Consider the following 10,376-nt stretch of genomic DNA (forward strand, 5'->3'; position numbering starts at 1 on the left):
TGATCTGACAGGAGAACTAATGCAGCTCAGTGGAGGACCAAAAAAACCCAAACCCACTGCAGAGTTAATGCCAACTCACAGGAACCCTACAGGACAGGGTCGAACTGCCCCACAGGGCTTCTAAGACTGCAGTCTCTACAAAAACAGACTGCCCCATTTTCCTCCTCTAGAGCTGGTGGGTTGGAACTACCGACTTTTTGGCTGGTAGGCAGACACTTAACCACTTCACCACTGAGACTCCTGTGCACACGATGATAGCTTGTAATTCCACTTCTTAGTCTCTACTAGAGAAATACCCACATATGTGCTGTTGTTACAAGTACACACTATTGTTCCTCTCAGTGTAATACTGGAGAAACCTCACTGTCCACTAATCAGGCAGTGGATGGATGAACAAACTGCACTCCGTTCATGCCATGGAGTACTATGCAGCAGTGAAAAAGAATGATGTATGCACCAAATGAACAGGTCTCCAAGAAGCATCGTGAGGTGAAAACCACAAGGTGGCAAAAACCACCTCCTGTTTATACCATTCATATAGAAGACTGCAAAGAGCTCAAAACCACGTGACATGTTTCTACATGCACGTTACTTGAATTTAACGGCACAAAAAAAGAGCAGGGAAAATGCACATCAAATGGGGAAGGGATCCAAAGTGGGGTTGATGCTCACAGGGAATTTCACTTTATCCATAGTAAGTTCTCGGTAGAGACAAAATTCATTAGTGGTTACCAGGGGCGAGTGGGAGGGGAAGGCAGGGAGACACGCTCACAGACACTGAGTGTCTGTGTGGGGTGATGAAAACACTTGGAAATGAATAGTGGTGCACACACATGGTGAACATAATTAATGTCACTGAATTAAACATGCACAAAATGTTGAAATGACAAATGTTTTATTACATTTTTTTTTTTTTAACCACAACAGAAAAAAATATAGTAAAACCAGAAAAACTAAAGCAGAAAGGGGAGACTGACTTTGGATTCTATGTGCATCTTTAACTTCGTTTACTTTGGTAAAAGATGGTATTCATAGGCATCTAACACAGCTTAGGAAGTTAATAAAAAAAACATCAAGTACAGTGTGATTTCAAGTCTGTGAAGGACATTTAAACAAAACCGCTCCAAGGGCCCTCTCTAACTTGTAAGGAACCAATCAACATAAGCTTCAGGACAGGGCCATGTGTCCTGTGCCCTTGTGACCGAGGGCCTATGGAGGGCCAGGCTGTCTGTGGGAAGCAGAGGATGGCTTCACTGAGAGATGTTGGAGATGGTCTGAAACCCCTTGCTGTCACGTATCAGGTTGACACCTTGGGCAGTTGCGTGCCCCCCCAGCCCTCTATTTTCTTAGCTGCAAGATGGAACTCAGCAGAGTCCCTCTCTGAAAAGGACTGGACAAGAATACGCGCCCACAGAGCTGCCTGGGAGTCTGTCAGCCTTACGTGCCTGGCAGCTGCAATTATTCACTCAACAAACATTCCCTGAACAGCTGCTGCGTCAGAATGTGAGCACAAGGGATCATGAAACCGACATCTCTGGTCCCAGAGAGCTTACACTAGGAGCAGAGAAGGGAGCAGAAGAAAGTGAGCAGGCAGGAAGAGGGAGAGGGATAGCAGAGACGGCGTGGCTGGGAAAGGGCTCAGTGGGAAGGGGACGCTATGTAAAGATGAGGGAGGTAAGAGAGGACAGGGGAGAGAAGAGGCTAAGGCAAGCAGACAGCCAGTGTGAGGCCTGAACTGACGTGTTATCTGGGAAGTGGCACTGTTAGGGCAGCCAGGCCTAGAGCCCCAGGGCTCCAACTAGTCACCACAGCCCCGACTCACCCCCTCGCTGTGCTGCACCACACTGCCCACGTTCTGCAGTGACTGGAAGTTCTGAACATTTACAGAGCCAAACTCCACAATCTCGTCATCCACCTGCAGACCCTGGTAAAGGAGAGAGAGGAAAACCAGGCTTGCAGTGCACTGTGCTGCCAGGCTGCCTGCCTTTCAACATGCACTGTGATGTCACAGTAAGGAGCTTGTGTTCTTCGTGGGAGAACGGCAGGCTCAAAGGAAGAGGTCAGGGATTTCAATCCTCATGTGGGAAGGGGTGCAAGACAACGGGCCAGTTCCTCCAGGGGGTCCTTCTAGGTGGGTCCAGCAGATGAGCCCCTAAAAGTCTGAGAGCTGGTGGCATGAAGGCCAAACGCAGCTTCTCTGAGGCTGAGCTGGATTTAGGGACAAGGTGCAGGCCAGCCTGCACTGCAGGGGCAGTGGCCGACACAGCCGCCCCTGAAGCCAGCGGCTCTAAAACAGAACCACCACAGAGCAAGGACGGTCAAGACTGAGACAGGACACACGTTTGCCCCGGAAGCCCCTCAACAAGCAGCCGCAGGCACAGGCTGAGCCTGGACTCAAGTCACTCTTTCGTCCGAGTCCCAAGAACACAGATCAGCACTCATTCTTTCCTCATCAAGCATTTGCCGTGTGGCGATTCCAGCACTGGGCTGATGCTGCGGATGCCACAGCACCGAAACAGGGCTCACGTGTCACACAGGCCAAGAGAGAGGCCACAGAGAGCACCGGCAGGCCTGGACGCAGGCCCCAGCCATGGCCTGCCACCAGCTGCTTCCCGTCTTTGAGGCTTTTGCTCAAGGGTGAAATGGGGTGAAGAAAAGTACCTACCTTACAGGGTGGCAGGGGGATTAAATACGAAACACACATCTGTTCAAACACTCGTACACGAATGTCCTAACAGCATTTGGTGTTTCTCACAGCCAAACAGGAAACCACCGGCGTGTCCATCAACAGGTGAACGGATAAATGAAGCGTGGCCTCGCCACACGACAACTATGATTCAGTGACAGAGGAATGAAGAGTGTGCTCAACACAGACACCTGGAGCACAGGACGCTGAGCGGAAGCAGCCAGCCACACGAGACCGCGCACCGCAGGCCTGCGGCTCCGAGGTGCCCAAAACCCGCAAATGCGCACACGGACAGCGGCAGAGCGGCGGCCGGGCTGACAGGCTTAGAAGGGACGGGTGAGAGCTATGAGGAATAGGGATTCTTTTTGGGAGAACACAATGTTCTACAACTGATGGGTGGTGATGGACGTATGACTGTAAATGTACTAAAAACCACTGAATTGTACCCTCTACATGGGTGAACTGTATAGTGTCAATTAAAGACCCTAGGCTGGAGGTCTGGCACACAGCAAGGGTTCCATAAGCTGCCGCGATTGCCACCACTCTATCAGTCGGTGCCCAGCTCAGATGAGCCCCAAGAAGGTCCTCCCTCCCTCTCCGTGTCCCAGTCACCGCCGTGGACACATCTCCTATCCACCAACACAGTGAAAAGCAGGGGCTGGCTACTCCAAAGCCCTGGCCCCACTCAGTGTTTGTTGAGTGACCATGTGAACTCACAGCTGCTCCCCTCCCACATGGAGGGGGTGGGTCTGTCTTCCCACTCTCCCTGCACCCAAAGGCCACACAGCCCACAGAGCCCTCTGGATAAGGTTCTGGGTCACAGGGCCCTGACTTACCGCAATGCTGGCAGGGGAGTCGGGGCTGATGCTGTTCACTTTGGCGAAGGCCTGAGGGGGGCGGGGGCTTTCGCTGGGGCTCAGGCCAGGCCTGCCGCGCAGGGCCTCACTCTGGGCCTCGGCCACGTCCCGGGCCTGCTTCTCCTTGTCCCGCGCGTGCAGCTGGTGCAGGGCCTCCTCCACCTGCTTCATCACCGCCTTGTGGTCATTCTGCAAGCCTGGGATGAGAATCACCACGTCAGGGCGCAGAGAGACGAGACAGCGGGATGCGAGGCCCTCACGTTCGCTCACTGGATGTGGATAAGCGCTCCATCCACAGGAGTCCCTCAGTGGCATGAACAGCTAAGGACTTGACTACTAACCAAAAGGCTGGCAGTTCGAACCTAGCCAGGGTTCCCTGGCAGAAAGGTCTGGCCATCTGCTTCCAAAAGATGACAGCCTTGAAAACCCTATGGAGCAGTTCTACACTGCACACCCGGGGTCTCCAGGAGTCAGAATCCACCAGACAGCCCACTGTTTTGTCTTCTTTCCATCTACAGCAGACACTGGGCTGGACCCTAAACACAGATCAGTGAACAAGACAGAGCGCCCATGCTCATGAAGCCTACAGTCCAGCAAGGAAGGCAGACATGGGACAAGACACTGCAGTGACAGATGGGAGGCCTGTCACAAGGCCTCCCCAGCAGGGGCCCTGCCTGGCCAGTCCAGATCAGCGAAGGTGAGCAGAAGGATGGTGCCTTCTCGCCACGCCCACGGCTACAGACACACACACCACCAGGGGCAGGTGCAGTGGGCATGCAAAGGAGTGGAGCGGGCTGGGTCCAAGAGCATCACTGTTCTCTCAATGCACCATGTTCAGAAGACAACATGATACACAGGCCTCACAACCAGTGCCTGCGAACGCCCGGCGGGGAGCACTCACAGGGAGCTCAAGGCCTTCTGTGGTGTCTCGCTGACACCAGGGTTAGGAAAGGCAAGGCCAGGGTCACCAAACCTTTGATTTGTTCAGAAAAGCTGGAAACGAGGGGTTTTGTGGTGAAGCCCTCTGATCCTTTCAACACTGACAATGGATTCAAACTACATGTGCCACAGCAAGCACAGCTTGACAAGTCACACCTGCAGGCCCGCAGGTCCATCCTGTGTATCAGCCACCATTCTGCAACTCGGAGATACCTCATTTTTTTAACCTTAAAGCAACTTTCTCCACCCCTCAGAGTCCCACACCGCGATGAGACAATAAGAAGCCGCCTTCGGCAGAACACATCAACCCTGCACAGCCCACACCTGAGGGTTACAGGCCTTTAGTCTTGCCAAGTGTGCTCAACCGTGGCCATGTGACCTGGCTCCTCTCCCCTTTCACTCTGGAGCCAAGCTGAGGCCCTCAGGCATTCCAAGCCTTGGGCACCCCACTGCCACCCTCACAGGAGATCTCGGCCTGCCTACACTGGGTGCAAAGGAGCCCTCGGTCGCAAACGGTTCAGCGCCCAGCCACTAAGCAAAAGGCTGGTGGTTGGAACCCAGTAACTCCGAGGCATAAAGACCTGGCGAGCTGCTTCCACAGAGATTACAGCCAAGAAACCCCTGCAGGGAAGTTCTACTCTGTCACATGGGGCACAATGACAGAGCTGACTGGAGGGCACCTAGCAACAGCCACATCAGGGAGTACACTCCCAGCCTTTCCTGCAGGCAGAGGGGCCTAGGAGATGAAAGCCAAAACGTTCTCGGGGGCCATGATCCTTACGAGGGAATTTTCAAAGGCGACACCGGCCGGCATAGAACCTTCTGTCTTCCTCCCTGCTTCAGTCCCCTCTTTCCTAAGTCTAGGAGCTCTGGTGGCATAGTGCTTTTTCCTGTGGCGACATGGAGACCCTAGAAGCCATGTCCAGGACAGGTAAATGCAGAGATCCAAATTCATCAGTGGTTATCAGAGAGGCAGGAGGGAAAAATGGGGGCTACTGCTTAAAGGCACAGAGTTTCTGTTAAGGATGATGAAAAATATGGCAATGGATAGATGGTGGAACAACATGGTGAATGGAATTAATGTCAATGAATGAATGTCACACGTAAAACTGGTAGAAATGCTTTGTTATGTATATTTCACCACAATGAAAAATAAAAAGCTGGAAACCATGCCCTGAGGACAGCAGAGAGGAGCTTGGGTTTCTGCAGGCCCAGCACTGCCTTCCTTCCCAGGGCTTTTGGCTAAGAGACCTTTTCATGTTTAAGTCACCACAGTCATGATGCTATCATCAACAGCTAACCATGATTCTTACCAAACACATAACGGATCAAGTTTGCAAGCCACCTTTGACTTAGGTTCTGTTGTATTTTTTCAATGAAGTGTCCACAGTGAAGTTTTGAAGAACAAAATAAAAATGAAATAACAAAAATGGGACCCTAGCAGGTCAGCAAGAAAGAGGAAGACCCTCAACAAGATGGACTGTGGCTGCGACAATGGGCTCAAATGTAACAAGGACTGTGAGCATGGCACAGGGTCACTGTGAGTTGAGACTTGATGGCACCCAACCACAACAACAGAGGCCCACCCATTTGCTTAGTTCTCAGTCCCTCGACAGGGACAATGAGATCATGCCAACAAGGCAAACAAGAGGGGGGCAAATCCCACTGAACCGTAGTGACTCGATTTGTGCAGCAAGGGTCACTCACAGACGATGTTGTGCCTTGCAGTTCGGACTTGATACAGGTCCACGTCTGCCCGGGGGTAATCTTCGCCGTCCACCAGGGGCTCAGACATCCCAACTCCTTTTTGCTGAAGGGAAGAAATGTGATTAACAAGGTTCCACAAAGCTCCTCAGGACCCCTTGGCCCAAGCCCTCTTCCTGCTCAGTAGCAATACTGGTGATATATTATTGTGCTGTTACCTGCCAGATACTGATCACTTCCACACACCAGGTGCTTCCCTCCCCCCGTCACTTCACAACTGCCCTCGGAGGTGGCCATTATCTTTGGGGATTAAAGTTTAATAACACGAGTCATACATGAACACAGTCTCCTTTTTCAAAGTTAGAACAGTGCCGATAAAATCAGACTCCTTTCAGCACCATCCCCAAGGCCAGGCTCTCCCTGGACTCCTCCAAACCTTTATGACTGCGGGCCCCCGACACCTGGCCGGTGGCCTTGAAGGGCAGAAGGGAGTGAAAACTCCACAGCACATCCAGCTGGGGCAGAGCCCTAGTTCTGGAAACAGAGCAAGCTCTGAGAGGGCCAGCTAAGACCTTGGCCTCGCCAGGAGGCAGTTATCGCTGGGGCCTCTGGGGAGAGCACTGGGTGGCTGGCAGGCAGGGGAGCGAGGCGGACTTTCATTTTATATCTTTTCATAGATTTTGAATGTTGACCATGGGAATGTATTACCTATTCAGATCAATACACTGGCTTTAACATTTTAAAGCCTTTTCCTACATAAGTCAAAGCATAATTCACTAAAGTAATAAAGCACACCATGTGGTGTGGGGTGGGGGCTTTGTAGCATCAGACGTTCATGTGAACCTCCCTTCAGCCTGTACAAGCTGTGTGTCCTTGGCTGGGATCCTCACTTCTCAAGGCTCAGCTTCCTGGATGATAAAATGGGAATAACAGCCCTCCCCTCCTCCCTACCTGTCCTGAGAATTAACAAGCTAGCCTATGTTTGGCACAATGCCAGCCACATATAAATATAAATATGTATATATATATATATTTATATAGTGTAGTGGGCTAGATGGTGGCCCCCTAAAAAAGACAGGCCCAAACCCTCATCCTTGGACCTGTGCGTGTGACTTCTGTGGAGAAAGGATCTCTGCCAGGAAGGAACGGTCCTGAGATAAGAGCATCCTCACTGTTATGGGCTGTCTTCTTTCTTTTTTTATTTATTTCATTGTCGCAACAGCGTCTACGCAGACAATTCAGTGACACTGATTCTCTTCAAGTTGTGCTACCGTCCTCACCCTCCTTTTCTGAGCTGTTCATCCCCCATTAACATGAAAGGACTGCCACCATCCTCACCTCCTTTTCTGAGCTGTTCATCCCCCATTAACATGAACTGACTGCCCCTAAGGTTCCTATTTAATCTTCCAAATTGCTGTTATCAACTTAACCCCATATAGATAGTTCTTGACAGAGTACAGTGCTCAAGGCAGACATTTTTTTTTTTTTTTTACTAGTTAAGCTAAAGTACTGTTTGGTTTTAAGAAAACTTCTCAAAAAAACTCAAACCAAACTCACTGCCGTCGAGTCAATTCCAACTTATAGAGACCCCTCCTTGGGTTTCCGAGGTGGTATATCTACGGAAGTAGATTGCCCAACCTTCCTTCCGAGGAGTGGCTGGTGGGTTTGAACTGGCAGCCTCCTGGATAGCAGTCAAATGCCTTAGGCACTGTGCCACCAGAGCTCTGGGGATATTTTTGGTTTAAGGTTTAAAGATTATTTCAAGGCAATAAATTTTGGGGGGTTTTCCAGCATCTTTGGCTCCAGAAAGTCTAGAGTTCATGAAAATTTGAAATTCTGTTCTGCATTTTCCCCTTTTTGATAAGGATTCTTCTATAGAATCTTTGATGGAAATGTTCAATAATGTAGCCAGGTACCACTCAGTTCTTCTGGTTCATGCAACAGAAGCAGGTGTTCTGGGAGGCCTTTCCTTTTCTTGACTGTGTCCTCGGAAACATAAAACATCAGCTTTTAGTGTCAGTTTTAACGAGTCTAATGTATCCTTTTTGTTTTTTGTTTTTTTTTTGACTGCTTGTGCTTTGAGTGTCATATCTAAGGTGCCTTTATCTAACTCAAGGTCAGGTATTTTAATTAATACCCCTGTATTTTATTTTAAGAGACTTCAAGTCTTAGGTCTGTACTTCTCTTTAAATAAACAGATCAGGGCTTCTGTTTATTTAAAGAAATCCTTCAGCAAGTGACAGCAGTTTGCTGCAAGCAAGGGACATTTCATACCATCTCATACACAAGGGAAGAAACTGGTTTTCCGTATGCTATAGAAATATACAGTTTCCTTTCAAAACAAACTTATTTAAGGAAAAAAGACATTTTCCTTCAATTTCTTTAAGGAATTTAAAGAAAATCCAATTTTTTAAAATAATACCAAGGGATTAACAGCAAGGAGGCACACAGCTCCAACATCGTGTAGAAAAGTAACTGAAGTTTCAGAAATTGCCAACATGATGCATGACAGCACAGGTTCTGGGTTAAACAGGCCTGAGGTCTTAACCACTTTGTGACTGAGCAACTGACTTCCCTTCTGAAGCTTTGGGGGCACACACCGACTCCCTTGCGAAGGTTTCGTGATTTAACGCACACAGAGACCAGCCTTCAGGCATATAGTTACCACCAGTCAAATGGGACCCTGGCCTCCACGTGACAGTCTGTGTTACTGCCATCACCTCAAAAGCGCTCCACCTTGTCCTGTAGGAGATTTAGTTGACTTGCTCCATCCTTGTGAACTGACCTGTGGTTTGTCTTTTTTTCCTGTGGGTGGCACTGGAAAAAGTGTGTCATCTTTAGAGCCGCAAAGACCTGGGAACAAGCCCCAGCCCTGCCATTTCCAAGCTGCATGACCCCAGACAAGGGTGTGCTCTACTCTGAGCCTGTTTCCTCTTCCACAATAAGAATAATGAACCTCACTTATTAAGTGAGTACCAAAACCCACTGCCATCGAGTCCCAGTCATAGCAACACTATAGGACATAGCAGTATTGGCCCACAGCTTCCAAAGCTGTCAATCTTTACGGAAGCTCACTGCCGCATCTTCCTCCAGCGAACCGCTGACGGGCGGCAACCCCCGACCTTTTGGTTAGCAGCCGAGCTGCTTAACCACTGCGCAATCAGGTCTCCTCAGGTGAGTACAGAATATCGAAATCTTCCCTACTCAAAGTGCGGTCCTTAGATCCGCACCAGCAGCGTCACCTAAGAGCTTCCTAGGATTGCAGAATCTGCCCACGTACCCCCCACTCCAGCATCTGCATTTTGACAAGATCTCCGTTAATGCTTACTAAAGCTTAAGAAGCTTAAGCACACGCCCCCTGGTAAACGTGACCACCACTCTCTCTCAACAACTTATTGATAATATTCCTATAATGGAGAGAATAATAGCAACCACCTCCAAGGGCTGGAGCGAGCCACCAAACGCAAAGCACTCAAGGCAGCACTCGGCACTCACTCCAGGGCGCATGCGCGTTCTCTACAACACCACCGTCATCATCAGTTAACGTGATTCGCCTGCGCAGCCTGCGGCCGACAGAGGCCGCAATTGCGACGCCTTGGGCCTCCCACGAAGGGAGAGCTCCGCGGCTAAGAGCCCGGGCCGAGGACGTCCCCGATTGGGCGGGTCGGGTGCGGAGGCCTCGGGGGCCCCCTCGCGGGGCCGGGAGCCACACTCACGCTCTCCAGCACGTCATAATTGGCCTTGATCTGCGCCTCGATCTCCTCCTTGCGCCGTATCAGCTCCTGGACGTCGCTAACTGTCACCGCCCCAGGCTGCCGGCTGCCTTCTCTCTGCTCGCATTCCTTCTCCGACATCTTGGAGCTTGGCCCAGGGTTCTGGCCAGCCCGCCCCTGGGCTACGGACGCCCGAGGAGACTGCGGCTACGGCTCCGCCCGTGGGCCAAAACACCCCAGCTGTCCGCGAGCGCGAGAAGCTAGGGGCGGCGCTTTGGTGGTGGGGCGGGGCTATAGGAGACCACACCCTGGTGGAACACGTGGTCCTGTGGTCCTCGGCTGTGGGGCGTCCTGGGATTCACGGTCCCTGGACATCTGAAACATTTATTGAGCACCTACTGTAGGTACGTGCCAGAGTACTGTGCAAGTCCCCCTGTTCACATTTTCACAGCCCCTGACTAATGTAACAGAATGTTC

General features: G+C 50.8%; 1 protein-coding gene across 1 annotated transcript in view; it reads right to left on the reverse strand.

The window, feature by feature from the left end:
• The window catches only part of PSMD9 (proteasome 26S subunit, non-ATPase 9), an 11,563-nt gene extending 1,523 nt beyond the window's left edge, over window positions 1-10,040 (reverse strand). Inside the window, exons 1-4 of the mRNA XM_007938145.1 lie at window positions 9,903-10,040; window positions 6,190-6,292; window positions 3,523-3,740; window positions 1,823-1,924 (exon numbers count right to left, since the gene is read on the reverse strand). Coding sequence (XP_007936336.1) covers window positions 1,823-1,924; window positions 3,523-3,740; window positions 6,190-6,292; window positions 9,903-10,040 — 561 coding nt within the window. The remainder of the gene's footprint in view (window positions 1-1,822; window positions 1,925-3,522; window positions 3,741-6,189; window positions 6,293-9,902) is intronic.
• Window positions 10,041-10,376: the final 336 nt, after the last annotated feature.

This window comes from Orycteropus afer, unplaced genomic scaffold (assembly GCF_000298275.1).
Source record: "Orycteropus afer afer isolate SDZICR_OR568_19922 unplaced genomic scaffold, OryAfe1.0 scaffold00048, whole genome shotgun sequence".
NCBI classification, from domain to species: Eukaryota; Metazoa; Chordata; class Mammalia; order Tubulidentata; family Orycteropodidae; genus Orycteropus; species Orycteropus afer.